A 16822-nucleotide genomic window follows, 5' to 3' on the forward strand; every position below is an offset into this window, starting at 1 on the left:
TCGGCAGAATGACAATACACACGCATTCCTTCTCTCCAGAGATGCTGCCTCACCACTGAATTACTCCAGCATTTTGTGACCATGCGCGATTGCAATCAATCCATTCACAATACATTTTTTGTGTGTGTAATTGCGTTTACGGGTCTGCTGGGCTGCGGCAAGTAAGGATGTCGTTGTTCATTGTCAGTACATATTACAATTAAACACTCTTGACTTGGTTTTCAAAGGAGCAATTACATTTTCCAAAGGGAATTGGACAGGCATACGAGAGGGATTAATTTGCACGGTTGAGGGGGTTGGATCACATGCGATTCTTCACTTGTTGCCAACACTGTATCAATGTGTGCAATTGTTCATTGTGCAGTGGAATCCATGCTGCTTTTTTAATCATTTGAGTGAAGGATACAATATGGAAACACGCCCTTCGGCCCATCTAGCAGTTATTTCAAGAGGACTAGAATACAAAAACAGGGATGTAATAATACTGGGGCTCTTTCAGTTGCTGGTCAGGCCCCATTTGGAGTATTGTGAGCAGTTTCGGGCCCCATCGTATCTGAGGAAGGATGTGCTGGCTCTGGATAGGGTCCAGAGGAGGTTTACCAGAATGATCCCAGGAATGAGTGGGTTAGCGTATGATGAGCGTTTGACGGCACTGGGCCTGTACTCGCTGGAGTTTAGAAAGTTGAGGAAGGGGGGACCTCATTGAAACCTACCCGAATAGTGAAAGGCCTGGATAGAGTGGATGTGGAGAGGATGTTTCCACTGGCGGGAGAGTCTCGGACCTGAGGTCACAGCCTCAGAATTAAAGGATGTTCCTTTAGGATGGAGCTGAGGAGGAATTTCTTTACTCAGAGGGCGGTGAATCTGTGGAACTCTTTGCCACAGAAGGCTGTGGAGGCCAAGTCAATGGCAAAGATAGATAGATTTGTGATCAGTATGGGTGTTGATGGTTATGGGGAGAAAGCAGGAGAATGGGGTTAGGAGGGAGAGATAGATCAGCCATGATTGAATGGCAGAGTAGACATTACAAACCCACTGACTCACATGGCTATCTGGACTACACGTCTTCCCACCCTGCCCCCTGTAAAGACTCCATCCCCTACTCCCAATTCCTCCGCCTACGCCGCATCTGTTCCCAGGATGAGACATTTCATACCAGGGCATCGGAAATGTCCTCGTTCTTCAGGGAACGGGGATTCCCCTCCGCCACCATAGATGAGGCTCACACCAGGGTCTCATCCATATCCCGCAACACTGCTCTCTCTCCCCATCCCCGCACACGCAACAAGGGCAGAGTCCCTCTGGTCCTCACCTTTCACCCCACCAGCCGGCAAATACAACACATAATCCTCCGCCATTTCCGCCACCTCCAACGTGACCCCACCACTCGCCACATCTTCCCATCTCCCCCCATGTCTGCCTTCCGCAAAGACCGCTCCCTCCGCAACTCCCTCGTCAATTCTTCCCTTCCCTCCCGCACCACCCCCTCCCCGGGCACTTTCCGTTGCAACCGCAAGAAATGCAACACCTGTCCCTTCACCTCCCCCCTCGACTCCATCCAAGGTCCCAAGCAGTCGTTCCAGGTGCGACAAAGGTTCACCTGTATCTCCTCCAACCTCATCTACTGCATCCGCTGCTCTAGATGTCAGCTGATTTACATCGGTGAGACCAAGCGTAGGCTTGGCGATCGTTTCGCCGAACACCTCCGCTCAGTCCGCAATAACCTACCTGACCTCCCGGTGGCTCAGCACTTCAACTCCCCCTCCCATTCCCAATCCGACCTCTCTGTCCTGGGTCTCCTCTATTGCCAGAGTGAGCAACAGCGGAAATTGGAGGAACAGCACCTCATATTCCGTCTGGGGACCTTGCGTCCTTATGGCATTAACATTGAATTCTCCCAATTTGGCTAGCCCTTGCTGTCTCCTCCCCTTCCTTAACCCTCTAGCTGTCTCCTCCCACCCTCCCATCCGCCCGCCCTCGGGCTCCTCCTCCTCCTCCCCTTTTCCTTCTTTCTTTCCCCACCCCCCATCAGTCTGAAGAAGGGTTTCGGCCCGAAACGTCGCCTATTTCCTTCGCTCCATAGATGCTGCTGCACCCGCTGAGTTTCCCCAGCAATTTTGTGTACCTTCGGCAGAGTAGACTTGATGGGCCGAATGGCCTAATTCTGCTCCTTTGACCTTATGACCGAGCCCATCCGTTTACAAGAAACTGCAGAGAATTGTGGACACCTTCATGACTATCCCACAAATCAACCTCCCTTCCATTGACGTCAACCTCCCTTCCATCTACAGTGAACCATGCTGTCAACTACAGTACGTTCCTGACCTAGGGGTCCCTCGGACTATCTTTAATCAGACTTTACTGGACTTTATCTGATACGATACGTTATTCTCTTTATTCTGTATCTGTGCACTGTGAATGGCTCCATTGTAAGCAGGTGTCTTTCTGCCGACTAGATAGCACACAACAAAAAGCTTTTCACTGTACCTCGGTACACATGAAACTAAAGTAGACTGAACGTACAGCCCTCTGCTCACTCTGCAGCCTGAACGTACCGCCCTCCGCTCACTCTGCAGCAACCCCGACTTGATCATCAAACTCGACGACAAGGGAGATGCCGTGGTAGTCTGGCACGCTGAGCCCAGGCGACAACTCTCAGACACCTCCTCCTACTTATCCTTGGACCATGACCCCACAGACTAGTACCAGGCCTTAATCTCAAGCACCATATTACTGACTTCAACACTTTCGGGTCCCTGCCCTCCAAAGCCTACAACCTTATCGTTCCCCAGCCTCACACGGACCGATTTTATCTTTTCCCCAAAATCCACAAACAGAACGATCCTGGCAGACCCATTGTTTCTGCTTGTTCTTGTCCCACCGATTGAATTTCCACATACTTCAACTCTGGTCCAATCCCTCCCTACCTATGTCCAAGACACCTCACACACTCTTCGTCTACTCAATGACGTCCGTTTTGCAGGCCCCCACTCCCTCATCTTCACCATGGATGTCCAATCACTCTACACCTCCATCCCCCACCAGGAGGGTCTTAAAGCCGTCCATTCCTTCCTCACTGCAGAACCAGCCAATTTCGATCTACCAATACTCTTCACCGCCAAGCAGAGCTGGTCCTTACCCTCACCAACTTCTCCTTCAACTCCTCCCACTTCCTCCAAATCCAAGGCACTCGCATGGCTAAGGGCACTCGCATGGGCCCCAGCTATGCCTGGCTCTTTGTAGGGTACGCCGAACAATCCCTGTTCCAGGCGTACACTGGCCCTATCCCCGAACTCTACCTCTGCTACATTGACGACTGCATTGGTGCTACCTCCTGCACCCATGCAGAACACACTAACTTCATCAACATCACGACTAATTTTCATCCTGCACTCCAATTCACTTGGACCATCTCACCATCTCCATCACAGGAAACAGTAGATTAACCGACATCTACTACAAACATACTGACTCCAAAGCTAAAAGGTACACAAAATTGCTGGGGAAACTCAGCGGGTGCAGCAGCATCTATGGAGCGAAGGAAATAGGCGACGTTTCGGGCCGAAACCCTTCTTCAGACTGATGGGGGGTGGGGGGGGGGGGGAAGAAAGAAGGAAAAGGGGAGGGGGGGGAGGAGCCCGAGGGCGGGCGGATGGGAGGGTGGGAGGAGACAGCTAGAGGGTTAAGGAAGGGGAGGAGACAGCAAGGGCTAGCCAAATTGGGAGAATTCAATGTTAATGCCATAAGGACGCAAGGTCCCCAGACGGAATATGAGGTGCTGTTCCTCCAATTTCCGCTGTTGCTCACTCTGGCAATGGAGGAGACCCAGGACAGAGAGGTCGGATTGGGAATGGGAGGGGGAGTTGAAGTGCTGAGCCACCGGGAGGTCAGGTAGGTTATTGCGGACTGAGCGGAGGTGTTCGGCGAAACGATCGCCCAACCTACGCTTGGTCTCACCGATGTAAATCAGCTGACATCTAGAGCAGCGGATGCAGTAGATGAGGTTGGAGGAGATACAGGTGAACCTTTGTCGCACCTGGAACGACTGCTTGGGACCTTGAATGGAGTCGAGGGGGGAGGTGAAGGGACAGGTGTTGCATTTCTTGCGGTTGCAACGGAAAGTGCCCGGGGAGGGGGTGGTGCGGGAGGGAAGGGAAGAATTGACGAGGGAGTTGCGGAGGGAGCGGTCTTTGCGAAAGGCAGACATGGGGGGAGATGGGAAGATGTGGCGAGTGGTGGGGTCACGTTGGAGGTGGCGGAAATGGCGGAGGATTATGTGTTGTATTTGCCGGCTGGTGGGGTGTAAGGTGAGGACCAGAGGGACTCTGCCCTTGTTGCGTGTGCGGGGATGGGGAGAGAGAGCAGTGTTACGGGGTATGGATGAGACCCTGGTGTGAGCCTCATCTATGGTGGTGGAGGGGAATCCCCGTTCCCTGAAGAACGAGGACATTTCCGATGCCCTGGTATGAAATGTCTCATCCTGGGAACAGATGTGGCGTAGGCGGAGGAATTGGGAGTAGGGGATGGAGTCTTTACAGGGGGCAGGGTGGGAAGACGTGGGAAGACTCCAAAGCTATCTTGACTATACTTCTTCCCACCCTGCTTCCTGTAAAGGCTCCATCCCCTATCCCAATTCTTCTGTCTACGCCGCATCTGCGCCCAGGATGAGGTGTTCCACACCAGGGCATCGGAGATGTCCTCATTCTTTAGGGAACGGGGGTTCCCCTCTTCCATTATAGATGATGCTCTTAGTTGGGTCTCCTCGATATCCCGCAGCTCCGCTCTTACTGCTCCTCCCCCCATTCGTAACAAGGACAGAGACCCCCTTGTCCTCACCTTCCACCCCATCAGCCGTTGCATACAGCATATAATCCTCCAACATTATCGCCACCTCCAACGGAAGCCAATACTGGCCACATTTTCCCATCTCCACCCCTTTCTGCTTTCTGCAGAGACTGTTTCCTCCGTAACTCCCCGGTCAACTCGTCCCTTCCTACCCAAACCACCCCCTCCCCAGGTACTTTCCCCTGCATACGCAGGAGATGCAACACCTGTCCCTTTACCTCCCCCCTCGACTCCATCCAAGGACCTAAACAGTCTTTCCAGGTGAGGCAGAGGTTCACTTGCACCTCCTCCAACCTCATCTGCTCTATTCCAGGTGTCTTCTCTACATCGGTGAGACCAAGCGCAGGCTCGGCGATCGTTTCGCTGAACACCTCCGCTCAGTCCGTCTTAACCTATCTGATCTTCCGGTGGCCCAGCACTTCAACTCCCCCTCCCATTCCAAATCTGACTTTCTGTCCTGGGCCTCCTCCATTGTCAGAGTGAGGCCCAGCGCAAATTGGAGGAACAGCACCTCATATTTCGCTTGGGTAGTTTACACCCCAGTGGTATGAACATTCCAGTTCTCAGTACCAGTCCCAGTTCTCCCACTAGTCTTACTGTCTTCGCCTACATTCTATCTGTGTCCCGCCCCCCCACCTGATATCAGTCTGAAGAAGGGTCTCGATCCGAAAGGTCGCCCATTCCTCCTCTCCATAGATGTTGCCTCACCCGCTGAGTTACTCCAGCATGTTATGTCTACCTTAGACTAAATTAATCTACACTAAACTAAACTAAACTAAACACCAGTTCTATGTTATCCCACTTTCCCATCCTCTCTCTACGCCTTAGAGGCAATTTACAGAGCCCAATTAACCAGTTGCTGCCTTACAACACTTTCAGCGGCAGAGACGCGGGTTTGATTACGAGTGCTGTCTGTATGGACTTTGTACGTTCGCCCCGTGACCTGCGTGGGCTTTCTCTGAGATCTTCGGTTTCCTCCCACACCCCAAAGACGTATAGGTATATAGGTTAATTGGCTTGGTGTAAAAATGTAAATTGTCCCTCGTGTGTGTCGAATAGTGTTAGTGTGCGGGGATCGCTGGTTGGTGCGGAATCAGTGGGCCAAAGGGCCTGTTTCTGCACTATATCTCTAAACTAAACTCCAAAGACATATAGGTTTGCAGGCTAATTGGCTTGGTATGACTGTAAATGATCCCAAGTGTTTGTCGGAGTGTTAATGTGCGGGGATCACTGGTCGGTGCGGACTAGATGGGCCGCAGGGCCTGTTTCCGTGCAGTATCTCCAGACTAAACTAAAATAAATAAACACCCAGGTGAAACTCATGCGGTCACAGGGAGAACATGCAAACTGCACACACAGAGGTCAGGAGCTCTGGCGCTGGGTCTCTGGAGCTGTGAGGCAGCGGCTCCACCTGCTGCGCCACTGTGCTGTCCAAAATAATCCTCCAGCTCTTCTCACACCAAAGGAATCTGTTCCTGTTAACCGTTGTCATCATGGGCCAAAGTCTCTGATCCAGCAGCACGAACTGAGCCACAGTAAATATTACACGGGCCAGCTGACAGCACTTTGCTGTCTGTCTGTTTGTTTGTTTGTTTGTTTGTTTGTTTGTTTGTGTAGAGGTTGGTGGCTTCCACACCCTCAGCTTGGAACAACCCGAGGAAATCATATTTGGCTTGGGCAGCTTACACCCCAGCGGTATGAACATTGACTTCCCTAACTTCAAGTAACCCTTGCTCTCCCTCTCTCACCATCCCTCCCGCACCACTTTTTGTTTTCACCTAATTAGTTTAGTTTAGAGCTACAGCGCGGAAACAGGCCCTTCGGCCCACTGAGTCTGCGCCGACCAGCGATCCCCGCACACTAACACTATCCTACACACACTAGAAACAATTTACACTTACACCAAGCCAATTAACCTACAAACCCGCTCGTCTTTGGAGCGTGGGAGGAAACCGAAAATCTCAGAGAAAACCCACGCAGGTCACGGGGAGAACGTACAAACTCTGTACAGACAGCACCCGTAGTCGGGATCGAGCCCGGGTCACTGGCGCTGTGAGGCAGCAACTCAACCCCAGCAGTATGAACATTGATTTCTCCAACTTCAAATAACCCTTGCTTTCCCTCTCTCTCCATCCCTCCCCCTTCCCAGTTCTCCGAAAGGTCTGACTGTCTCCGACTACATTTTACTTCGGAGTCACGTGAGGGACTATGGAAGAGGCGTCCGGCCGGTGGCTTCCGACTTCTCAGAAGGGGACGTCTCTCCACCCGCACGGGGGGAAAGACAGCCGCCTGAAAAGACCTGTCCCCCGCTCGACTCCACGGAGGAGCGTTCCATCTGGGGGGGGCAGCAACAAGGCGGTAGGACCGCTTACCGGGCGCTCCGCTATTCCCCGACACCGTGCCGAGCCCAGCCCGCTAGCGCCTGAGCAGCAGGCGGGAAGTAAAGCCACGGAAGAGGCATCTGGCCGGTGGCTTCCGGCTTGTCGGACGGGGACGTCTCTCCACCCGCACAGGGGAGAGACAGCCGCTTGAGCCGCTTGGAGCGGCTCCTGGAGCAGGAGCTCCAGCGGGACGCGCTTCGTGAGGGGCGCTCTCGCAGGGGGAGTTCAGGCACCCCACAGTGTCTTGTGCACTGTCCATTGCTTCCTCCTTACCCGAGGGTAGCTTTGGTGACCAGGACTGGGCTGGTCAAGAAGAGGGGACGATGGCTGAAGATCTCGGGAGTATGCAAGGGGTGCAGGAACAGGAAGAGCTGCTAGGTGTGGTGGACCGCTACGTGGCAACCCCACGTGCAGGAGGCCGTTAAAGGCCTGACGTCAGCCATCACATCGTTTCCTCGTTCCGTGGACAAATACGGAGATGACCACAACCTTCGTAAACAAATCATAAGACCTGCCATAAAATCCTACATTGCGGGGTTGTGCATACCCCAGCCACTGAGCCAGACCCACTGCTCTTTGGCAAAAACCTCACAAAGCATATGAAGGATATGGAAGAGGCTTTAAAAAACTTTCGGTCTCATGAGGGCAGGCCCGGGACGAGCAAACCAAAAACAATAATTCCTAAGCAGCAGCACCCCATCGCGTCCATCAGTCAATGTCTACCATATGGGACTGATGAAAGCTCAGGGTCCGCATTCTATCCCCGAAAGTCTTCTTTAGACCAGGGCCCAGAGCGGACCCCATGGAAAATGCGCCACCCCCCAACGTCACCGCCACGGCAGACGACGTGCAACACTCGTTGGACCGGCAGAAAACAGAAGAATACCCATAACCATGGAGGTAGGTGGGTCTGGTTCCTACCAGCGTATAGAGTAATACTAACAGGGGGGAGATTACACCTGTTTAAAGAAGCACGGGAGTCTATCATGAGTGATCAGTATATACTCAATGGCATTAGTGGATACAGATACAATTCATACTAGAAAAATTGCCACCTGTTCAACATTCACCCCAGAGGGTATTTTCCCCTCTCCGTTAAAGAAACGAGAGGTACAAGCTGAACTGGTGAGACTAATTACAAAGGGTATCATCAGAAAATCTGAACCCTTGGAATTCGTATCAAATATATTCACTAAACCCAAAAAAGATGGTGGATGTTGCATCATCATTGACTTAACTTCACTAAATATGTTTGTTAAGTATATACATTTCAAAACGGAAACGGTTGTTACTGCCAAACAACTAATTTCCAAAGGATACGTCATGGCAAGCATTGATCTTAAAGATGTTTACTATTTAGTACCATTCACAAGGATCATCGCAGATACCTGAAATTTACCTGGATGGGGCAGCTATAGCAGTTTAAAGCGTTACCCAATGGGTTCACATCAGCCCAAGATTGTTCACCAAGATACTAAAACCAGCTCTGGCAATATTCAGAAGACAAAAACATATTGTCATGGCATATCTTGATGATATCTTAAATGGTAGGCAAGACCATGGAATTGACTATGTTAGCTGTATCAGCTACCAAACAGTTATTCGAAACCCTGGGATTGTCTTACATCCAGATAAATCTAAGTTGAAGCCATCCACAATCATGGACTACTTGGGCTTCACAATTAATTCAGTCTAGAGACAAAATAGTTGAATTGGCACAATCATGCAAAAATTTAATGGTCAACGAACTACCAACTACTCGACAAGTAACAGAGTAATTGGGTAAATGGTAGCAGCATTTTTGGCTACATAATTCGGACCTTTGCACTGTCAAAACTTACAAAGAACAAAGGTATAGGCACCAAAAACGACATACAGGTCATTATGATCGTGTCATGAAGTTACCCACTGAAGCAATATCAGAACTACAGTGGTGGGCAAAAAACATTTGGCATAGTTTACAGCCCTATTATCATCACTAACCCTATGTTAGTTATCCAAACAGATGCCAGTGCTCAAGGCTGGGGAGCAACTAACTCTATATTCAGCACAGGTAATAGATGGACTAACCCAGAGTCATCATTACCACTTACACTGGGCATTAATTATCTAGAGATGTTGGGTGACTTTTATGGTTTAAAGCATATGCACAAATATGCATCACTTGCATGTACGGTTACAAATAGATAAATACTACGGTGGTGGCCTACATTAACCATATGGGCGGCATAAAATCGGTATCATGCGACAAGTTGGTCAACACAATTTGGCAATGGTGTGTCAGAAGACATATTTGGCTATCAGCAACTTACCTGCCAGGTAAGCTAAATACAGTGGCAGACACCAGGTCACGTAAATTTAATGACAACATCGAATGGTTGTTAAAACCCCAATTTTTTTTGCAAAAGTTATCAAGCAATATGGCACGCCAGATATCGATTTATTTGCATCAAGGCTAAATCACCAGGTACCTATGTATGTCGCTTGGGAACCAGACCCTGAGGCAGCAGCGGTAGATGTGTTCGCGCTGGATTGGGGAAATTCTTCTTCTATGCATTTCCTCCCTTCTGCCTCATCAGTCGGGGACTATGCACAATACAAATGGACTCTGTTTCAGGTATTTTGATAGTACCCGACTGGCCTACGCAGCCATGGTTCCCAATACTCCATGACATGGTTATTGAAACTCCGATGGTATTCCCCAGTGACCCAGAGTTATTAATACCCAGTGTCGGGCACAAGCCACCCGTGCCATGAAAAAACTGGGTTGCAGATTCTGCACAAACCACTTCTGGGACTGGGATTATCATAACAAACCGTCGACACCATGTCAGCATCCCTCCGAACATCCACTAAAAAACAGCACTTGTCCAGCATCAAAAAATGGGAGAAGTACTGCTTGGATACAGGGACCACCTACTCAACCGCTACAGTTACCAACGTACTGGAATTCCTGGCGAACCTTCACCACGATGAAGGACTCAGCTACAGAGCCATCAACACAGCTAGAAGTGCCCTGCCTGTCGATTTAAAACCAGCTCCAGGACAACAGGCCATGGGGTCCCACCCACTGGTGGTCAAACTAATGAAGGGTATTTACAACTCTAACCCCCTAGACCAAGGTACACCCATATATGGGATGTCAGTGTGGTCCTGACATACCTCAGGGGATGGCCACCAGCCAGATCCCTCAACCTGGAACAATCTATGCTCAAAACACTCATGTTGATGGCACTTGTATCTGCACAGAGGGTCCAGTCACTACACCTATTGCGACTGGACAGCGTGCTCACAGCTCCAGACCAGATCTCTGTCGTTATCCAGGGACTGATCAAACAGAGCAGACCAGGAACACCTAATCCAGTCGTGGAATTCCGGGCTTACCCGCCAGAACCACGGTTATGTGCCATGACCCACCTACTATCCTACATAGACACAACCAAAAATATTCGAGGGAGATGAAAAGCCTTGTGGGTCAGTCATAAAAAACCTTATGGTCGGGTGACAAGCCAAACCATTGCGAGATGGCTCAACCAGGGCAGCATCCACGTCGACGGCTAAAAGAATGGACGTGCCTATAGACCACATCCTGGCTACAGCAGGATGGTCGGGGGAAAGACCGTTCAGAAATCTTATAATAAGCCGTTGGCAAAACCTGTTTATTTGCAGAAAAGATTTTACAGACTGCAAATATTTAATTTAAGCCCAGGGGAGCAATTTAATTCTTGTTGTTATTGTTAACAAATACCTTTGTGTTTTTCTACAAACAGATTCATTGGTTGATTACGATAACACACTTCCTCCCTCAAGGACTTCGGCAGTGAGTGAAGTAATAACTGTTACACGGTTTGAAATCACAGAGCTTTGAAGTCTTCACGTAGTCACTCACGTGACTCCGAAGTAAAATAGTAAGATTAAACGAGAACTTACCAGTTTGAAGTTTGATCTGTATTTTATGAGGAGTTACGATGAGGGATTACGTGCCCTCCGCTCCCACCCTCAATAATATGGGTCAAACTGATAAACTGATGTCTCCTTGTCTTTACTATGTTTACTTCAATAACTGTGTCTATCTGTGATTCCACACCGCTGCTTTGAAGTATGCCGCGCATGCGTGCTGAGTGGGCTCTTCACGTAATCCCTCATCGTAACTCCTCATAAAATACAGATCAAACTTCAAACTGGTAAATTCTCGTTTAATCTTACTATTTTATCGGTTTGCTTTGTTGTTACCTTCTCTGGGCTAACGATGATCTATTCTACATTTTCCTTGATCTGCATTCCCTTTGCCCTGTTTTCACACCTTACACTTCCTTATCTATGTACCTCCCTCCCCCCCCCTGACGTCAGGCTGAGGGAGGTTCTCGACCCGAAACGTCACCCATTCCTTCACTACATAGATGCTGCCTGTCCCGCTGGGTTACTCCAGCATTTTGCATCTATCTTTGGTTTAAACCAGTTCCTTCCTATCCAGAGGAAACCATTCACCACTTTGTCGTATCTGACTGACTATGGCGGATGTCCAGCTCCTCAACCCAACCATGAGTGAAGAGTGTGCAGGAAGGAACTGCAGATGCTGGTTTAAACCAAAGATAGACACAAAATGCTGGAGTAACTCGAGCACCCAGGTTTTGTAGTCTCCTACCATAAGTATATTTTTTTCATTATTAGAAACATAGAAACATAGAAAATAGGTGCAGGAGTAGACCATTCGGCCCTTCGAGCCTGCACCGCCATTCAATATGATCATGGCTGCTCATCCAACTTAGTATCCCATCCCTGCCTTCTCTCCATACCCCCTGATCCCTTTAGCCACAAGGGCCACATCTATCCCCCTCTTAAACATAGCCAATGAACTGGCCTCAACTACCTTCTGTGGCAGAGAATTCCACAGATTCACCACTCTCTGTGTAAAAAATGATTTTCTCATCTCGGTCCTAAAATACTTCCCTCTTATCCTTAAACTGTGACCCCTAGTTCTGGACTTCCCCAACATCGGGAATAATCTTCCTGCATCTAGCCTGTCCAACCCCTTAAGAATTTTGTACGTTTCTATAAGATCCCCCCTCAATCTTCTAAATTCTAGCGAGTACAAGCCGAGTCAATCCAGTCTTTCTTCATATGAAAGTCCTGACATCCCAGGAATCAGTCTGGTGAACCTTCTCTGTACTCCCTCTATGGGAGTATTATTGACCCAACTGAAGTTGTTGATTATCTCCAATCTTTTTAAGTAGATTGTATGTTTGTGCACAATCTTCGGGTGGAAATGTCAAAGACATTTCAAGGTGAGGGGGGTAGATTTAACAGAAACCTGGACGGCACAATGGCCTAGTGGTAGCGCCACTGCCTTACAGCGTCACAGACCTGGGTTCGATCCTGACTACGGGTGCTGTCTGTACGGAGTTTGCACGTTCTCCCCGTGACCTGCGTGGGTCTCCGTGATCTTCAGTTTCCTCCCACACTCCAAAGACGTACAGGTTTGTAGGTTAAATGTAAATTGTCCTGAGTGTGTGTGTTGGATAGTGTTAGTGTGCGGGGATCGCTAGTCAGTGCGGACTCGAAGGGCCGAAGGGCCCGTTTCCATGCTGTGCCTCTAAACAAAACTAAAACTTAACTGAGGGGAAACCTTTTTACTCATAGGATGGTAGGTAAATGGAATGAGCTTTTGCTCGAGCTGTTGTAAGTGGAGGTAGTTGAGGCAGGTACGATCACAAGGTTTATAAAACATTTGGACAGGTACATGGATAGGACAGGTTTTGAGAGATATCGGCCAAACACAGGCAGGTGGGACAAGTGTAGATGGGACATGTTGGTCAACGTGGGCCGAAGGGCCTGTTTCCACAACTGTGTGACACTATGACTATGACTAGAAGGCATAGCTTTCAGGTGAGAAGGGGAAGTTTTGACGGAAATGGTTTGATGGAGGGGCAAGATTTAATAGGAGGCTGAGGAGAAACGTTTGCACTTAAGATGGTGGTGGATACATGGAACGAGCTGCCAGATGTAGTTGAGGCATGTACAATAACAACATTTAAAGGAGAGGTCCAGTCCATAGATAAGGAGGATTTAGAAGGAAATGGGATAAAGCGGGTGAATGGGTCCGGGATAGGCCGGCCATCTTGGTCGGCACGGAGGAGTTGGGCTGAAGGGCCTGTTTCCGTGCTGTGTGACTGACTCTGTGAGATGTGGGGACAAGTTTTTTTTATGCACATAGAGGGGTGGCTGCCAGGAATGTGCTGCCAAGTGTTGGAGGAGGATATGAATGTGAATTGAAGGGGCTTGACAGACACATGGATATGCAGAAAATGGAAGGATTTGGACCACGTGCAGGCAGAGATTAGTTTCACTCGTCATCATAGAACACAGAGCAGTAGAGCACAGGAAGGCCCTTCAGCCCACATTGTCGGTGCCGAACATGATGCCAAGATAAACTAATAGACAATAGACAATAGACAATAGGTGCAGGAGTAGGCCATTTGGCCCTTCGAGTCAGCACCGCCATTCAATATGATCATGGCTGTTCATCCCCAATCAGAACCCCGTTCCTGCCTTCTCCCCATATCCCCTGACTCCGCTATCTTTAAGAGCCCTATCTAGCTCTCTCTTGAAAGTATCCAGAGAACCTGCCTCCACCGCCCTCTGCGGGAAGAGAATTCCACAGACTCACCACTCTCTGTGTGAAAAAGTGTTTCCTCGTCTCCGTTCTAAATGGCTTACTCCTTATTCTTAAACTGTGGCCCCTGGTTCTGGACTCCCCCAACGTCGGGAACATGTTTCCTGCCTCAAGCCCTTAACAATCTTATATGTTTCAGTGAGATCCCCTCTCATCCTTCTAAACTCTAGAGTATACAAGCCCAGCTGCTCCATTCTCTCAACATATGACAGTCCCGCCATCCCGGGAATTAACCTTGTCAGCCTACGCTGCACTCCCTCAAAAGCAAGAATGTCCTTCCTCAAATTAGGAGACCAAAACTGCACACATCTCTTCTGCCTGCACGTGATCAGGTTCAATCCTCTATAGGTGCTGTGTGGGTCCTGTTTTTTTAATTTTTTAATTTAACCTTTATTTAACCAGGAGAAGTCTCATTGAGATTAAAAATCTCTTTTACAAGAGAGCCCTGGCCAAGACAGGCAGCAGCACAGTTCCACAGTTACAGACAATAATTTAAAAAAAACAACAGAGAACATATAAATAGAGTCACAGTCAGAACATCATCAAACAAAGCATGTACAGACAGAAGAGCCCGCTTCAACATCATTAAGAAGGGATTTAAATCTGTTTATAGAAACCAGCTCCTTAAGTTTCAGTTCATTCTGCAGCTGGTTCCATGCGAAGGGAGCAGCATAACTAAATGCCCTTTTCCCCAGTTCAGTACGGACTTTAGGTACAGTTAGTAAGAACAAGTCCTCAGAGCGGAGCTGATAAGTTCCTGTGCTTTTTCGAATTACATACTTCTGCAGGTATGAAGGAAGAACATTGTATAAGGATAGTGTGTATAAGGATAGTCTTATAAATAAGGATATGCCAATGATGGAGTCTGCGGGTGGACAGGGCAAACCATCCAACTTGAGCATACAAAGTGCAGTGGTGCGTGAGGGTTTTAAAATTAGTAACAAATCTCAGTGCTCCGTGGTAGACCGTGTCCAAAGACTGTAGTATGTGTGTGTATGTGTAGTTTGTACGTTCTCCCTGTGACTGTGTGGGCTTTCTCCAGGTGCTCTGGTTTCCTCCCACATCCCAACGATGTACGGGTTTGTAAGACGTAATTGGCTTCTGCACCTTGTCCCTCATGTGCAGGATAGAACAACTGTACGGGTGATCGCTGGCCGGCACGGACTTGGTGGACCAAAGGGCATGTTTCTACGCTGTATCTCTAAGCTAAACTAACCTAAACTAATCTTCTTTAAACTATGCCCTTCTCACCTTAAAGCTGTGCTCTCTAGTATTTGTTCTGTGTTATAGTGTACGTTGGGGCTTTAGAGATGATTCTTTCTTTCTCCTAGTTCCTCATAGCACCGATTCCCTTTTTGAAATACAGCGTGGAAACAAGCCCTTCCGCCCATCAAATCCGCGCCGCCCAGCGATCACTACCACAAAACCACACACTAGGGACAACACAATTTACAGAAGCCAATTAACCTACAAACCTGTATCTCTCTGGAGTGTGGGAGGAAAACTGAGCACCCGGAGTAAACCCACCTGGTCACAGGGAGAACGTACAAACTCCACATTGACAGCACCCGTGGTCACGATCGAACCTGGGTCTCTGAAGCTGTAAGGCAGCAACTCTACCGTTGCGCCACAGTGCCGCCCTGAAAGGAGTAAAGAACTGACTGCTTCTTAAATGTGTGAGATGGAACTGCAGATGCTGGTTTACACCGAAGATAGACACTAAATATTGGAGCAACTCAGCGGGGCAGGCAGCATCTCTGGAGAAAAGGAATAGGGGACATTTCGGGTCGAGACCTTTCAGCAGACTGAGACCTCTATTTGCTGCTTGCTAGGTGAGAACTAGAAGCTGGAGCGACTTGGGTGGGGAGGGAGGGGGGGAGAAGTTGGGGAGAGAGGGAATGCAGGAGTTACTTGAAGTTAGTGAAATCAATACTCATACCACTGGGCTATGAGCTGTCCAAGCGAAATATGAGATGCAGTTCCTCCAATTTGCATTTAGCCTCACTCTGACAATGGAGGAGGCCTAGGACAGAAAGGTCAATGTGGGAATGGGAAGAGGAATTAATATGTTTGGCAACCGGGAGATCAGTTAGGTCCAGGCGGACTGACTCCTAATCAATATCTCTCGTTTCCCTTTCCCCAGACTCTCAGTCCGAAGAAGGGTCTCGACCCGAAACGTCACCCATTCCTTTTCTCCAGAGACGCTGCCTGGTCCGCTGAGTTACAGCAGCTTTTTTTAAACATGTCCAGATACATAAGATTTGTATTGAAGTGAACCCTGCCACCTCAGAACAGACTCTGTACAGACAGCACCCGTAGTCAGGATCGAACCCTGCTGTCAGGCAGCAACTCTACCGCTGTGCCACCCACCGTGCTGCCCAGTTGCCACTGCGCCACTGTGCCATTCCTTCTTACCTCTGTTGGCCACCATCACCTTTTTGATGGGTTTATATTCCACACTCTGAGTGCTGTGAAACGCGCCATGGAGTACTGTGACCCTCTTCACTCCCAGGAGGCCGAAGCCCCCTTTAATGATTCGCAGATGCAGCATCTGTAAGCAGAGAGAGGCAATGCATCAAATATTTAACATTCCTTTTCACAACTGCCCGCAGATATTTCATCTCAGTAATTATTAATGCACGCGTTCACCCATTACACACAAACAAACTGCGACAGGACAAGGCTTTGAGAGAGCGGGCAAGAGAACATGTTCAGGAAGGAACTGTCTGAAGAAGGGACTCGCCCTGAAATGTCAGCCATTCCTTCTCTCCAGAGATGCTGCCTGTCCCGCTGAGTTACGCCAGCATTTTGTGTCTATCGCAAGAGAATGCGTTCGACGCGCAGATATATCAAGTTGTCGATCCCTGCAATGTCAACTCGGCAGAAGAATGATCATCGAGTCTTACAAAGTGTAAACAGGCCC

At 49.0% G+C, this 16822-nt stretch overlaps 1 protein-coding gene across 1 annotated transcript in view; it reads right to left on the reverse strand.

The window, feature by feature from the left end:
• The window catches only part of LOC116968452 (pyruvate carboxylase, mitochondrial-like), a 266712-nt gene extending 250262 nt beyond the window's left edge, over positions 1-16450 (reverse strand). The window contains exon 1 of the mRNA XM_033015217.1: positions 16315-16450. Within this exon, the coding sequence (XP_032871108.1) occupies positions 16315-16450 (136 nt within the window). The remainder of the gene's footprint in view (positions 1-16314) is intronic.
• Positions 16451-16822: the final 372 nt, after the last annotated feature.

This window comes from Amblyraja radiata, chromosome 45, assembly GCF_010909765.2.
Source record: "Amblyraja radiata isolate CabotCenter1 chromosome 45, sAmbRad1.1.pri, whole genome shotgun sequence".
Lineage (NCBI taxonomy): Eukaryota > Metazoa > Chordata > Chondrichthyes > Rajiformes > Rajidae > Amblyraja > Amblyraja radiata.